Below are 15,936 nucleotides of genomic sequence, written 5' to 3'. Positions count from 1 at the left end.
TATAATTTCTCAAATCACATTAAATTTATAAATAATTACATCAAACCTCAACCCAAACCATTATAATATATTCTTATTTAAAATGTGGTGTGCCGGTCCATTACTTGCAGAATTTAAAAATAACTTGGTCGACCGGCCTATTGACTTTGTGATCTATCTGCAGAGAGGAATCTTGATTCCTTTCCCAGAATGACATTTTGACATACAATGTTTGGATAAGGTTAGTTTCACCACTGACCATATTGATGGGTTTGGTTGGGGGGGAGGGGGGGTGGGCGGCGGCTAACTGGAGATGCATAAAAATGTCCTTTCTTCATTTATAAGCCATAAGCTCCAACATTCATTCCCGTATAATTTAACCGCGCCACCAGGGCTGCAACGGGTAACCAGCGCACATCACCAAACTGAAAATTCTTCTTTTTAACCAAACATTACAAATCAAAATATTACTGTATCTGCCAACAGATATGTACCACTCGGAGCTAACAAGTTTTGGGACATTAATTCATATTTGCTACAAGTTCGACACCTGCTGGCAACGAATTACAAATACATCAAAAGTTGCACCAAGTACAGACTTCGATCCAAACTGATGTGCTGACAAATAAACGTAACAAAACTGATCACACAGCAAAAGGAATTTTACTCCTTAGACCATAAGAAAATGCTATACAACTACAACTTAACAAAGTCGATGTTATCGGCGAGAGAACGGACAATATCATTAAATATTGCATTTTAAGCTGCAGTGTCTGAGGGGGGCTCCTATTTAAAAAAACCTCACGCGGAAAATAAAAACATTTTTCCATGTCTGACCAAAGAGGCATAGCACATCAGTTGGGAACGCGATTTCTTGCCCATGGCACTCTAGGCTGGCCACCTCCATTTCTTCTTGTTCCATTGGTCTGTTGAGACAACACCCTCATTCTCTGCTCCTTCATGTTGGCAAAAAGTGAGTCCAAGGTTTGAGGCTTCTGCTTGGGTGCTGCTGCATTGGCTTGTTGCGGTTGTTTCTGCACATTAACAATGGCACAATCAAATGAAATCCACATCACAACCATAAATAATACATCAAAAAGAGAAGACTCCAGTTAGGTCCAATTAGCATTCAGCTCGTACAAACTGACATAGAGGCAAACATAGTATTGGCACAACTCATGCCCAAGTCGAGACATTCCTAAACCAACATCCTTGAAGCAAGAATTTCATATATCCTGAAAGCTCACAACAATCACTATCCTTGCCCAACAATCATTCGGCAGGTAGGAAGAGAATAAAATGCAAGATGTAGGTCTTCTGAATGTTACAAATGATGACTGGCAATCATACGATATGCAAAGTTAACCAACGACTAAGAAATAAACAATCTCTAACTAACACCAATACTGGGCATTGAAAACCAGAAATAATACCTTAACAGCAAATCCACCTCCATTTGCAGCAACCTTTTGCACAGTTGACGACCCAGCCCTGCACCAATAGCAAACAAAAATTGGAGGTCTGTATAACCATGGCACTTGAAATAATACTGACCAGGAAATTGAAGGCATCCACATTTGGAAGACTGATACTGTTTTGGCTCAAATACAACCACCACCAAGTTGCAATGTGGAATGCTCACCATTCTCTTTTTATTTTATTTTGCAGTCCGTAACCAACATCGTAAAACAAACCATACCAGGATCAATAGTGAATCGAAACATCTTTTAGTTCAATTATAAAGTTGCATTCCAATCAACACCTAGACAAACATGTTCCATTAAGATGAAAGAAACATGCTGCCTCTTCCCTAGAACAGTCTGAGATGCATAACTCGACGGAACTACTTCAATCTGACAAGTAAATGGAACCCCAAGACACACCGATCCTTTAACAGCCTTCTGAATAAATAACTTTCCTAATCACATGGCTCCGCTACGGAAAAAATCAAGACTACATGTGCTCTTCAGGCTAGAGCAAAGTCACCAAATAAATTGGCAGTTCATATTCACCCTCTCCAATTCACCAACTTGTGCAGAAGTTCCAAAGTTCAAAAGGCTCTAGAGAAGAATCACATTTGAACCAAAACAACCACATCAAACACCACATCACGTCCAGGAACAGCAATTGGATACTCAAATTATCCACATATGACCACATGGAAAACATAGGATAGCAGAAGCGCACAGAAATCTAGAAAACTATTTGATTGAGATGTTGAAAATGGACAGCTCGCTCTAGGTTCCATGAAACACTAAGCACTGAAGGCAGGCAGCATTCTATGTATCCTCTTAATTCTTTCTTCGTAATTGCAGAAGGTCGTCTACAGGTAAATTGCACAAGAGACAGAAACCTTCAAAGTTACTGATTCCAGAATATCATCCAAGAGTTCCTACACCTTCAGGCAACGCAATTTTTCAAGAACAATGCAACCAATACAGATCCCAGTTAACACTTTATAACCTCAAAAAAGATGCAGCACTTGGAGCGAAAAACCAAATAGATGCACCACCACAAACAGTACAAACAAGTCATGACCATCTCTGTCGACAAATAAACTTCCATGCAATTTAAGCTGGACTTATCCAACAGCAAAGGCATTCTCTTTGGCCTCAACAGGAAACCAAATTTTAACTTGAAACTTCCTACATCCATCGATTGCAAACCAACTTCCAGGAGGAGGAATACTAGGGCTTGAAGATCATCCTTGTCACATCAACATGAAGTCTCAGAAGCACCCAACTAAATGCAGTGAATAACCGTATGCTTTTGAAAATAGACAAGCAGAGGCACATGCCAAATTCAACAAAGACCACAAATTACCTGCACCAACCAAAACATCTTAGTTCCGCTACCATAGCCTCCAAGCAGGCTACTAATTACCAACTATTTCTTCACTTTCAGCAAACATCATTATGTCCAGTGAAACAATCGTAATGGCCGGAACAAGCAAAGAAGTACCTTGGTTTATTCACTTTGAATGGCCTGCTTCGGTTAAAAGCTCTGTTGCGAATTGGAGCAACAGCAGCCTTACGAGCAGCCTCGGCTGCCAGAGGGAACTGATTTCCCTGAAAATTTGACCTCCTTCGAGCAAGAGCTCCCTGCCAGAAGACAACAAAGGATCATACCAGAGACACAAGATGAGAAGCATCCTATAACATACTGACAGACAGACAAAGAGTGGATAAACACAGATACAAAAGACGGACTGGACTTCAAAGTTCCATAACATACCTGTCTAAGAGATGATCTTGTATCCATAAACCTTCGGGCTTTTGAAAATTTATCTTGAGCAGCATTGTTAACAAATTTCTGACCCCGATTCTGCACAGATCAATTTGAAACAGTTAAATTAGATGTTATGGGTATCAAGTAAGCAAGCAAACAAGAACTTGGAATCTTACTGAGACGCGTTGGTTCTTAGGCTTGGTGGCATTAGTCTTTGACATTTTAATGATGTCATCTGCATGAAAATTGGAAGAAAAACAAGAAATTAGTAAAAACAAGCATTGGTACTGTGAATCAAAATCGAGGATTTCTCATGGGCAAACCTAATGTCATGTCCATTTTCTTCTCAGTGAGAGCAATTGCTTCAGTAGTCAGAGGTTTAGCTGCCATCTGGAAAACAGTCCAGCACAGATCTCTTAAACCAAATTTTGACACCAAAAAATAAATGGTATACAAATAGAGAGTTGCGACAGGAGGAGGAGGTAACAGTTATAATTTTATTTATTTATTATTTATTTTGTTTTAACACTAACAGCAATATCTTTTTGTTATAAGACATATATATTGCAATCATGAGTATTCGTCTCAACTAATGAAATTCTTTTGATAACACCGCTTCCAATTGACTGGCAACAGTACAATCCGAAGCAGGCATGTGTTCCAGGCAAGCAACACAAAACACAGATATATCGATTCAACAACTGAGTCTTGAGAAGACTAGAGCAATATCAAACTGGTCTTTTCAAGAAAACAATTGCATCAACCAGATGCAATGCAACCAATAAACCACAATTCCTTTGACTAATGAGACAAAGCAATACTCACAATTATTTTAAATACTAAAAATGGGAGGAAGAAAAGAATATCACGCAAGAAAAACATCAAAAACACCATACCTTCTGCTAAACACAGAAACGATAACTGTGAATCATCTTCTTTTTCTTCTACTTATAGTAGTAGGAGAAGGAGAAAAACACAGACAACCATGGAAAATAAATTCAAACACTACATAGAAAATAAATATATATATATATATATATCGTCTTAAAACACAAAAACTATCCCCCCACCCACCCACCCCCCAACCCCCCGCGGAGTACAGCCCTCACAAACATCATAGAATCGCAATTCCAGAAACTAGGGCTGAAGAAAATTACTACACATCCTACTACAACTCAAGAATTAAGAGAACCTGAATCCCCGCTCCGCCCCGGCTCGAATACGAAATTACACATATAACTCGTAGATAGGCCATTACTGAGGAAACAACCACGCTACGAATTCCTACGACCAACACAGTATCCAACAGGCCCGAAAAGGATAGGCGAAAAAGAGAAAAAAAGAACATTACCTGTATATCAAAGATGCTTTAGAACTCCCGACAGAAAAGCTAGGGTTAGGGTTTGAAGAGAGCAAATCAGGAGAAGATTAGAGAGAAAGAGCTCTCAGAGCAAAAACCAAGAGAAAAAGGCGGTGATGCAAATTGTGAGGTAAACGCTGAGTTATATACAATGTTTAGCGGACTTGTGGCCTCCAATGATATAAAGAAGTCGCATTAAAGATGGTGCGATTTTCTGTTGGTTTGAGATAAGCGGTGAGCTCCGAGGCTTGCCCACCAAGAAAGTTGATTATATTCCATCATCCATTTATTTATGGGATTATTAACCTTTCATTAGATTTTTCATAATTATAAATATTTTTTTATATTATAAAAACTATAAATACCTCTTTAAAATTAATAATGTCTAAAAAATACCTTCTCTTATGGATTGTCCCGAATAATGACTTTATAAAGATTGGACATTCATAATTTTTTAAATAATAAAAAACTATTTATAATTATAGCAAATTTAAGAGATCACATTTACTAATTTCATTGATATCCTATCTTTTGAAACTTTAGGAACCCCGATATCATGATATTAATGATGGGCCAGTAATAAAAAATATTGGATGTAATAAGAATTTAAAAGAAAAAACATTTGATCCCAATAATAGTTCAAATATCCTTGATGCATCATATCATTTAAATTCAAAAACAATTAAAGGCGTATTTTATGTTTCATTCAAGTAGATCTGAATATAATGAAAAATATTTTAAAAAATGCTCTTCCATATCTCCCTAATTCTTTCGTTGATTCTATTTATAGTGTAACATATAAATTTTAGATGATTTTAATTATTCAATTAGTGACACATAACTATACGATATTTGATCCAGAGGAAATACGTACATCTTAATATCAACTTGGTCGCGTAGAAATCGAGCTTTATTTGATTCCTGGTATTCAAAACTTTTCCTTTTGAAAACCCAACAGATAATTACAAAAAACAATCTACGGCCAAAAAGAAAAAAGGTTAAATTACTATTATGCCTCCCAATCTTTGATATAATTATAAATATCTCCCCGTTATTGAAAATTACGGGAATAAAGCAAATTCAAAGAGCATTATATGACCATCCTTCAAACATGGATCATATGTGAAATATCAACTTGCCAAAAGAATTGAATAACCATGAGTTCCTCCCCATACAGGGGACTCTAGTATCTAGCCAACTTCCTCTCTATGATCATAAAACAGGAAACTTACCAATTATCCCTCTGTTGTTGATGGTAGAACCCAGAATAGTTCCCATATCCAGTCTTGAAGAGAGAGAGAGAGAGATAAGCTGCCAGAAGTTCTTTATTTGAAGTGGTATAAACTATAATGATACTAGTTCTCTCTCTCTCTCTCTCTCTCTCTCTCTCTCTCTAAGAAACCATAATTAACAGGAAAGGTAATGTACAGAGGGGAGACAACTTCAACGGGGATCAATCTTGCAGAATGAATCCAGAGATTTTCACCTTATACAAAGTAGAGTCAGAGCAGAAGTAGATTTTTCTTTTGTTTTTCCTGTGTATGCATAATTTGTGGCTAAAATTCTCAAGGTAGCAGGCAGAATCCAGAAATAATGAAAGAGTCATGTAAAGGAAAGGGGAGTTCATCAATAAAAAGATCAAAAATGTATAGAGTCAAGATGTGAAATAGAAGTTCGGTAATACATTATTGCAGTAGTTGACTTCAGCTGGTAGTTGCCATGAAGCGTATTATTCCGATCATTTTGCTTTCACCCAATCCTCGTTTAAGACCTAAGTTGGACTGAATTTGTGAAGAGATAACTAAAAGAATGTCATCAGTTGACACCATAGACCCACTTCTCAGCATTGCTCGTGTAACTAACCAACTCCTCAGGTTTAAACCATAGGTTGATTTCATCCTTGGCAGTCTCAGGTCCGTCGCTACCATGAATGATATTTCTGTAAAAAAATAGTTGATATAAGGATAATAGTATGTCAAATAACAAAAGTAAAATTTTATTTTGACCATATATTGTGATGTTTTAGTATTACTGGAGAATGAATTGTACACTCTGATGCAAGAAATTATTTAGTTAGCAACTAAAGCCTAAGGTGTAGTCTGGCATACCTCCCGACAACAACAGCTAAATCTCCCCTGATAGTTCCAGGTTCAGATTTCTGAGGATCAGTGGCTCCAATGAGTTTACGGCCATACTTGATCACCCCTTCACCTTCCCAAACCTGAAGGAGTACAAAGAAGCATGTTAGTAATCTTTCAAAAATATATTTGTATAAATAAAAGCAGATGGGAGCTGAGCTCTTCTAACCATGGCAACAACTGGTCCAGAGCTAAGGAAATCGCACAACCCATTAAAGAAAGGTCTTTCCTTGAGATCGTGATAATGCTTCTCGGCGAAGTCCTTTGAAGGAATCACAATCTTGATGGCCACAAGCTTAAAACCTTTTCGTTCAAACCGGGAAACAATTTCTGAAATCTGACACCAACCAGATTGTGTCAGCATGTGTGCAAACATGCAGCATGCTCAGGCAAGGACCTTCTATGAGGAAATGGGGGAAGATGGATCCAAATCCATAATACCTGTTCTTTTTTGGATTTAAGTGTAGATTATGTAACCAAATCAAATGGAGATCATGTAGCCAAATAAAGTCATCTGTACCATTTTGTAGGGGGAGATAAAGTAGAAGAAAAGCATAAATTTTACGGCATATTACAGAATAATATCAATAATCTAATAAGTCTTCCAACTAATCAAACTTTGTAATCTGATTCAAGTTGAAAGATTCTTCACTAGAAAAGGTGTGGCAGTCCGTACCAGTCCTCTTTGCACTCCATCAGGCTTGATGGCAATAAAAGTTCTCTCCATCTTTTGAATAAACAGAAACATGCGCGTCAGTCAGTACAACAGAATAAACAAGTAACAATGAAACATTTGAAATAAGACAAGGCAAATCAGTATGAGTACCTCAGCAGCATGTGCCTCTTGGTCCTGAAGCATGATAGCTGTAGTATAAAGGAAACCAGAGAAGAAGATAAATGAGAATTCATGTTGGATAAGCTTAGATTTATGTCTTCAGAAACTCAGGTTTGCTGGGTGGCCACTGAAATTTGAGCCAATACAAAAATTTAACATGGACAAACAATAATGTCTGTACTATACACAGGCTTGTGACTTTTATAGGGGCTAATCTTTACATTTCAATAGACTGGTATGCATGGAAAGAGACATTGCCTGAGAGCATCTAAAGATGATCAGCAGAAAGTTGTTACTGGTGTGGATGAAATAGTTCTTCAGGAGATAGAATATGCAACCTAATTCTCACCACACTTTTAAGCAATTTCACCTTATTACTATGTAGAAGCATGTAATACTTGCTGTAGAAGAGGCAATGGAGGCCCCATGGCAAATTCAGTGACAAGGCTGATCTTCTTTTTGGTCCAAATCATTATTTAACTACTCAGTAATTGATATGTGAGAATCCATCTGCTAGTCCAATAACTTCACTAATTAAGAAAACAGGCAAATTTGTGCACCAAAATATATGGCTTATGCACTTGTACAGAGAAAATACTCATTAAAAGTAAATAAAAAGCTCAAATAGCAAATATGGAACGAAAATCATTTAAAGGGCATGTATAGGGGAAAATATGTTCTACAAACCTGCTGTTGGAAGGACAAGGGCACCATAAATCCAACTCCTATAGGCATTTCCCGACTCAGATGTACCAAATGAAACTAGAGATGACACTCTTCCTCGGGATGAAACTGCAGCTGCTGCTGCTGCAGCTCGCCCTCCTGCAATACAAAATTTTCTTAGCTTCACTTTCTGGATTTAAGTTCAGTTCTGGGAATATACTTACATGTTTTTATACATTATACAAAGAATTAATCAGCTTCACTAATAATTCAGTGACTAGTTACTGCCTTAATTTTCTAAATTCAAAAACCATTTTCACAATTAATCGAATCTAAGTATAGAGAGGACAGAATCTTCGTATAGGAGAAATCTTTTCCCAGACAACCATGAGTCAACAGTCTGTCATGATGCAACTGTCAGTTATCCATAACATGCGAGACAAAGATACAGGATTAAATATAAGAAAAAAGGAAAAGAATGGACCAAATCAGAAATGGGCAAAGCTTCTGGAAGCAATTAGCCTCTTTGCAAATCAATCCTTTTCAAGTGAAATATAATCACAAACAAGAACATCCACAGAACTTATCCAGTAACTCTCACTACTAAATTCCGCCACAATGTCCACTAATGTAAGTTGAACAAATAAATAAAACAGAATCACTCCACATGCGAAATCAGTATCAATCATCTTCTCAACTAGTAACTTACATTTCGATCAATAACCCCACAAACACAAACAAGCTCAACTCACTCAAAGATCAGGCAGTAATAAACATCGAACAAATACCAAACACTACAAGCAACTGATAAATCACATCACACCATTTTCTCCAACCAAAAGGGGGGGGGGGATTCAATTTACCGGAAAATGAACGAGATGACTGCTTCGAAGCAGCAGAAAGGAAAGACCTCGCAGATCTGCAGATCTGAGACCTCATTCTAGCAGAACAAGTACCTTAATTAGCTTCCTACTTTTACTCCTAGATGTCTGAGAGAACAGAGAATGGTACTTTTGTGAGTGAGTACGAAATGCATACAGTGGTGCCTTTTTGACTTTGGCTTTCCGTTAACTAACACCGTGTTTGGCACAAATTCCAATCTAGAAAGATAAAACACCCTTTCTCCTTATATCATTAACTTATTGGAGGGGGGCCAAATAGCAACAAGGGTGCATAGTTTGCTTAAAAATTGGTACATCTTTGAAAGAAATCATCAAGAAAAGCCACAAATACATCACTATTTTGTTAAAAGAATTTACATGATTGCAAATGTGATTTACATTGGACTAAATTTTTGTTGTTTGTTGGTATTTTTATTCTAAAATTAATTTGATTCATGTATTTTTCTTTATAAAATTATAATTGTTTACGAAAAAATTACATTTTTTATTTGTATATTGGTATTATATTTTTTAAAATAGCTCGAAATGTTGTCAAAAGATAGATTGTGTTTTTATAATATTGGTATTATATTCTTTAATTTCATTAATAATTTGTGTGTAAACTTGAACTTGTATCATATATACCCTGAATTAAGGGGTACTTACAATAATTTTTACTTTTATACTGACAATAAATTATTAGTTAAGCAGTAGGAAAAAGTCTGAATTTTTAAACTTCTTTTAGAAAGAGTAAAAAGCAAAAAGAAAGAAAGAAAGGAAAAAGAAGTAAAGTGTTAAATCCTTCTAATGGTCCCACAAGCAGCTCCAACTCCCAAACACACCCTTACGAAAATATATAAGACAGCGGCTTAAGATTTTCTATTGGCAGATCAAGGAACGCAGTGAACAGTTGTACTTTGTACTATAATTGTTTGTACGCGGGTGTGGAATAGCTGGAGGTCGGTTCACGATGAATGGTTAAGGTTTTGTTGAATCGGTAGGGAGGTACGTAGGGTAAAAGTCCAAACAAAAACCCTAGCCGTATCGTTTGGCAGAGAAAGGGCACCCTATCTGAAAAGGCCAAGAAATTGCAGATTGGTCCCTAGAGAATCGGAAAATTAGCTTTTCGGCCCATTAGTTTTGAGAATCTTTTTAAATTTCCCCTTCCTTTTTTCACCTTTACCCGAAAAGAACAGATGAGATGAAAGATGCCCTTAAATCCTTTGCACAAAATATTAAAAAATTTTGAGCTTTTATTGTCTTTTCCTTTTAGCAATCAAAGCACCAGAAATTCGCAATGTATATTTTAATATTAGGAATTTTTATAAATATAAGATCAAAATTTTTATAGATACTTTGAATTGGACTTTTTTAAGGGCAAATTACAGTTTTGATTCCTATGCTTTGAATTGGTTCCCAAACTATCGTTGATATAACATTTATTCCCTAAATTAATAAATATAATACTTATATTCTTAATATATATATATATATTAGTTTTTTACATATTAAATTATCATCTATTTATTTCTTAATTATTTTTTTAATAAGAAAGAATTTAAATTACAAGTGGAGTATAAATTAATATATACATATATATGATAAATATGGTGGGCGGTCTCACCAGTTGAGAAGAGACAAGTACAGGACATCCACCGAAGGAATCACGGTCAAGAAGCGGCCTAGGTAAAGCTAGGTTTCAAAGGTAGAATATATTGGTGGCATATCGACCTAAAATAAGGGTTATAGTCAACAATTCCTGGATTCCAACCTTTCATTTCAAAGGCAAAGTAACAACAATTTATATATGCTTTTTAAAATAAATTATAAAATATATATGCTTAAACAAAAGTTAAATATTTTTTAAAAGATAAATAAATATAAATATTTTATTTTTTAAAGAAAATATATTCAAAAAATATTTAATCACTCATTTTTATCTAAAAGACTAAAAAGTTAATAATTTAATTTTATTATCAAACTAATAAAATATTTTTATGAAATTATTTTGTATATTTTTTGTAGTCATTCATTACTTAGTTTTGAGTCGGTAAAATATAATAACATTCAAACTATTTAATTTATTAATTTTCATTACTTCATCATAATCAAAAGATATTTTTTTCAATTGAGAAAATTTCAGTTACATTAAAATACAAAATTATTAGAAAAAGAAATTTTTTGAACTATATATATAATATAAGGGTAAGACTGTTCAAAAATTTAATTATAACGAAGTGTTATATTTGTTAGTTTAGAAGAGTAAATGTTACATCAAATATAATTCAGGGGGCAAAGTATATTTTACCCTAATATCATATTACTTAAAATGTATTAGTTATATATATATATATTGAAAATGTATATTTTTTATTAAAAAAAATCCAAACCCAACCCCCCCCCCCCCCCCCCCCCCCCTAGTCCATCCTCGGTCGCCGCCCCCAGCCTTCGTCCCCGTTTTCCCTAGTTCTTGTCGCCGTCCTCCTTTCCCTAGTCCCCATCACTGCGGCCCCTCCCCATCCCCTCGCGCCAATCGTCGCCACCCCCAATTCCCCCCTTCCAGTAGCCGCCCTCCTCCCTCAAGCGCCGGTAGCCGTCATCGCCGACCCGCTCCCTCCAACCCCTCTCTCTCTCTGTCTATATAATTAAAATTACATATATATTTTTTGAATTAAATTTTTATATAAAATATATATATTATTTAAATGTATAATTAAATCTATACAGTTGATTATAATTAAATAAAATATAGACCATTAATAAGTCAATCAATTTTCGTCTTTAGATTCAAACCAAATTTAACGATTCTAAATAATTCAAATGTCATTTTATAAAAAAAAGTAAATATTTCAAAAAAATATTGAAAAGAGCGTGTAACTTTTTTTTGCTTCATTTTTTAAAATAAGAGGGATAAATTATTAATTTTTTTCCACAACGGGTAAGTTGCTCATTTCTAACTCCAGATGGGGTAAATTGCATTTAACCCCAATAAATAGTGATAGCTTAAACAGCGGGTAAATTCTAATGCATAGAGTATAAATGCAGAAAAGCCTAACATTGGTATTCTTACCAGCTTATGTACATGATGTGCCGAATAGTATTGGTGACAATATTCATTTACAGTGATGTGTATAACCACTTCAAATTTAGGTTTATTCACAGGTGACAGTACAAATTAATGGAAATTGATCTATGACTTCTCTGGACTGTTGAGATTTTCAGAATCCGACGACAACTTGCACTCAATCTGCAGTGTTGCCAACCAAGAATCAACCTGAAGAACACACAGGATATGTTGATAAGGGCACGCACCAGGAAGTGGCATTAAAGCCGAAAGGCAGACTGGGATTATAAAAGCTGCACAGTTCGTTGAGTAAGTCGCTTCCTCGCATTCTTGTTGACAACTTATGAAATGGTTCACTTAATTGACTTCTTATACATAACATTCTTTCCAACCATTGGAACGTTACAGCAAAATTTGTTTTCCAGAAAGGTTAATCACCAACATTTTACCTGAAATTTAGCCATACTATTACAAAAACAAAAGGAAGCTGTTGATTTTGAAAAATTACATTGCAGTCCTTGCAATCATATTTTATATAACAAGTTCCCCCTCAGGGACGGGATGACAAGACGGAAATCAATAATGTAAACACGTTAGAAGATGGTTCAATGTAATTTTAAAAAATTTACAGGTCATTTCAAACATGCTCAAACCTCATAAAGTGTTTGTCCAATTATCCCTTTAAAGAAAGAGCATCTTCACTCCAAAGGTCATTTTTCATACATCTTGTTTGTTTATATATTTATATCCTTAAAAAAACATGGGTGGAAGATATACGATCTGCTAGTGTAGATTTTAGGCAGAAAAAGCATCATTTTAGAAAGTATATATAGTGAAGCAGCATGCACCACTATGATACTTCTACCACGCCAAAGACGGGGTTCGAGACAACACATTATGTAACAAAAAAATGACGCGCGAGCTCATCGTACCTGAATCTTAGATGTGCTCGAGCACTCATATCGCAACCCATGACGTGTTAATATATAAAAACAATATCGAGTTTCTTCGTCTTCTCGTGTTAGGCAAGGGAGAGAACCAACTTCAACAACGTCAGATAGAAGGGTTGAGTCCTGGGGACTTAAATCTGCGAGATGGAATTTTACAAACAATGAAATAGTTGAAATCCAAGATTAAAAGAAGTCATAGGAAGGACAGCGTCAATGCGGAACTTGATACAAATTTTTAAAGGCTTTTACCATAAAAAAAAAAATAAAAAAAATTCAAATTGAATGGCCTTGAGAATCGAAAGCATTAGATTTAGAAAATAAAAGCGAGAACATGATTAGAATTGGTGCAATCATTAACTGGAAAAACTTTACATGGGTTAATGCAATAAAATGATTAGTTAGCTTACATGTGTAAACAATATACTGAAGTATTGTAAAAGCTCCCCTTTAAGTGGGAAAGTAAAACAATATACTGAAATACTGTAAAAGCTCCCCTGTAAGTGGGAAACTAAAACCATAATTTTTCATACTTGGGCAAGTATAAGTAACATCAGACCATGTAGATACGGGAAGCCAAGAGGTTAAATCAACTACCTGTAGCTAACATGTACAAATAGATACAGGATCCTTGAAGGACAACAAAGCGTGGAAGCCAATCATCAACTTCAGTATCATCAATTGGAGGAGGTTCTCCTGGTAATGCTGCCCATCTCTATGAAAAAGAAGAGAGTAAAAGAAACAGATCGAAAAGGGATGTCCATAAAACAAGAAAATGTCAATACAGGAAAGATCAATGATACCGTGCGTAAGAACAGATAGCCTGATAGACGAGCAGATCTCAATATTTCATCAATATGCTCCAACCTGCATACAGGAAAGCAAAAGTATCAGCATTGCATAAGAAATCCTGCAGATTATAAGGCAATGTCAGACTGAAATACTCTTGAAGGAAAACAAGAGGAGGGGGAGGCGAGAACCATATGCAAAAGCATGTGAGGGGAATGATTTAAAAACACTTCCAAACCCAAGGAAAATATGTCATCTGTGAAATGAAGACATTCATATAAAGTTTTAGAGGAAATGAGTTGGTTAGATCAATAGTGAAGCTTCGCTTACTGCGCTTTATAGTGAGATTCCCTTTCTTCTAAAGCAGCTATTTCTGAACGAAGAGATTCCAACTCCACGGCACTTAGTACAACCTGCAGGTTCTAAGAGTTTCAGTTGTCATAAACTACAAAACTTCTTAAACTGATAGCTATTATCTTTACCTTTTCCTGACCATTTGCACCTAATCTCCAAGATAGTCTTTTTAGGCTGAATAAGTTCAACATGGATGTGGCAGTTCTTAATCTTCTTCGAGCCCAACTATGGCTATTACACCTAAGCTAAAGCAAACGAACATGACAACAATCAATTTTAAGTTACATCTGACTTCATTTTCTTTGTGTGAGTTGTCTAAAGGACAAATACCTCGAACCTGCGATTGAAGGTGGCTGTGGTTTGGAGGAGAGTTTGAACAAGAAGTTGACGCTACAAAATAATCAGGAAATATTTGTATTCCTTTAGGACCATCACCCATGAAGCTTAATTACGCTCGTAAGACCTATATCAGATCATATAAAAAATTAAACAAATTCATGAGATTCTCATCCCAACGACAGCAGTGATCACTAGCCCATCTCATTATGCTCTAATATAAAAAACTTCAACCACAGACTATGAATCACATCAATATCCATACATTTCATTTAGTGTGTATCAACGGCCACGAAAGTCTAAAAGATTACTCAAAACATTTTTGTGTTTTTCTTTGATATCACGACTTCTTTTATTAATGTATCCCGACAATAATCATTTGATCTCAGCTTAACATCCCAAAAACGTAATTCTTTCAGCTGAACTGCTTGCCCCATTCAAATCATTATTCCAATACAATAAAGAATCAGATCGCTTAACAGTATTTTACAAGAACCCGAAGCTAGTCACGGTCCGTAACTGTAAGCACTATAAGTTGGTTACGAATTATAATGCTAAAATCACGAATACATAATTTTGTAAATATTTCCATAAATATAACTATTCCCTCCAATTTTATCCCCCCGGTCAATATTCAACATTCATAACACAACGCATAACAAAAGAATACAGAAAAATTGAAAGGGACAGCAGCCTACGGTTGAATTGACCTCTAGAAATAATGTTTCTAAGTTATGATTACTACAATTTCACACCTTAAATTCGGGAAAATCCACAATAAACAACTGATATACTAGGATGTTTCTGTATTAAACAGTACTAGGATGTTTCTGTATTAAACAGTACTAGGATGTTTCTGTATTAAACAGACTTGAGAATCAAGTTTAGAACCCATAATCCAAAAAATGAACTACCTCATATGAATTATAAATAGAAATCAGAAACTGAATTGAAAAAAAAAAAGGAAAGAGACTGCACCTTGATTTTGCAGATGATTGAGCTGCAGACAAGAAGAAGAAGAAGAAGAAGACGTAAGGTAAAGTTGCTCGTCTTCTGGGAAAAGTCGTTGACACGGATGAAGAAACCTTGTTGATAAATGATGTGCCTGGTGGGTTGCGGTGATGACATATTTGCCCCTTGTTTTACTGGTATTGACATCTTGCTTAGCTGGCAGTTTGGTAATTAGATTGTTGTCCACCTGGACGAATGAGAAAACAAATATCCTGTGCCCCGTTTGGGTGGGACTATTTAGATGGTTCTTTGGGTGGGACTATTTAGATGGTTCTTTGGGTGGGAGTCAGGCAAATAACATCAAATAGTTTGGTTTATTTTTCTCATGGATTAAAATTTCGTTTCTAACAC

The 15,936-nt window shown here is 35.6% G+C and overlaps 2 protein-coding genes across 2 annotated transcripts; both read right to left on the bottom strand.

Moving 5' to 3' along the window:
- Nucleotides 1–396: 396 nt before the first annotated feature.
- On the bottom strand, nt 397–4,716 carry LOC105179151. Its single transcript, XM_011102751.2, has 7 exons — nt 4,559–4,716; nt 3,531–3,597; nt 3,384–3,442; nt 3,214–3,303; nt 2,941–3,080; nt 1,413–1,470; nt 397–1,013 (listed from the first exon to the last, which is right to left on the bottom strand). Exons 2-7 carry the CDS (start codon nt 3,595–3,597, stop codon nt 834–836), a joined length of 594 nt encoding a protein of 197 aa, XP_011101053.1. The 5' UTR covers nt 4,559–4,716; the 3' UTR covers nt 397–833.
- Nucleotides 4,717–6,174: 1,458 nt separating this feature from the next.
- LOC105179150 lies at nt 6,175–15,671 on the bottom strand. Its single transcript, XM_011102750.2, has 15 exons — nt 15,553–15,671; nt 14,576–14,701; nt 14,367–14,483; nt 14,215–14,297; nt 13,899–13,962; nt 13,693–13,810; nt 13,081–13,235; nt 12,282–12,358; nt 9,067–9,137; nt 8,228–8,362; nt 7,532–7,569; nt 7,382–7,432; nt 6,875–7,042; nt 6,676–6,788; nt 6,175–6,506 (listed from the first exon to the last, which is right to left on the bottom strand). The coding sequence occupies exons 2-15, from the start codon at nt 14,675–14,677 to the stop codon at nt 6,383–6,385; spliced, it is 1,416 nt and encodes a 471-aa protein (XP_011101052.1). The 5' UTR covers nt 14,678–14,701; nt 15,553–15,671; the 3' UTR covers nt 6,175–6,382.
- Nucleotides 15,672–15,936: the final 265 nt, after the last annotated feature.

The sequence above is a fragment of the Sesamum indicum genome, unplaced genomic scaffold (genome assembly GCF_000512975.1).
Source record: "Sesamum indicum cultivar Zhongzhi No. 13 unplaced genomic scaffold, S_indicum_v1.0 scaffold00124, whole genome shotgun sequence".
Taxonomy (NCBI): Eukaryota; Viridiplantae; Streptophyta; class Magnoliopsida; order Lamiales; family Pedaliaceae; genus Sesamum; species Sesamum indicum.
The sequence above is the reverse complement of the archived record's forward strand: the minus strand, read 5'-3'. Positions and strand labels throughout refer to the sequence as shown.

Coding starts and splice junctions, on each gene's coding strand:
- LOC105179151 (XM_011102751.2), bottom strand. CDS start 3,597: ATGGCAGCTAAACCTCTGACTACTGAAGCAATTGCTCTCACTGAGAAG. Junction 3,443..3,530: donor GAAAATGGACATGACATTAG/GTTTGCCCATGA, acceptor ATTTTCATGCAG/ATGACATCATTAAAATGTCA. Junction 1,471..2,940: donor TTCAAAGTGAATAAACCAAG/GTACTTCTTTGC, acceptor CTATTGGTGCAG/GGCTGGGTCGTCAACTGTGC.
- LOC105179150 (XM_011102750.2), bottom strand. CDS start 14,677: ATGGGTGATGGTCCTAAAGGAATACAAATATTTCCTGATTATTTTGTA. Junction 13,963..14,214: donor GAATCTCACTATAAAGCGCA/GTAAGCGAAGCT, acceptor TCCTGTATGCAG/GTTGGAGCATATTGATGAAA. Junction 7,570..8,227: donor CCTTGTCCTTCCAACAGCAG/GTTTGTAGAACA, acceptor TTTATACTACAG/CTATCATGCTTCAGGACCAA.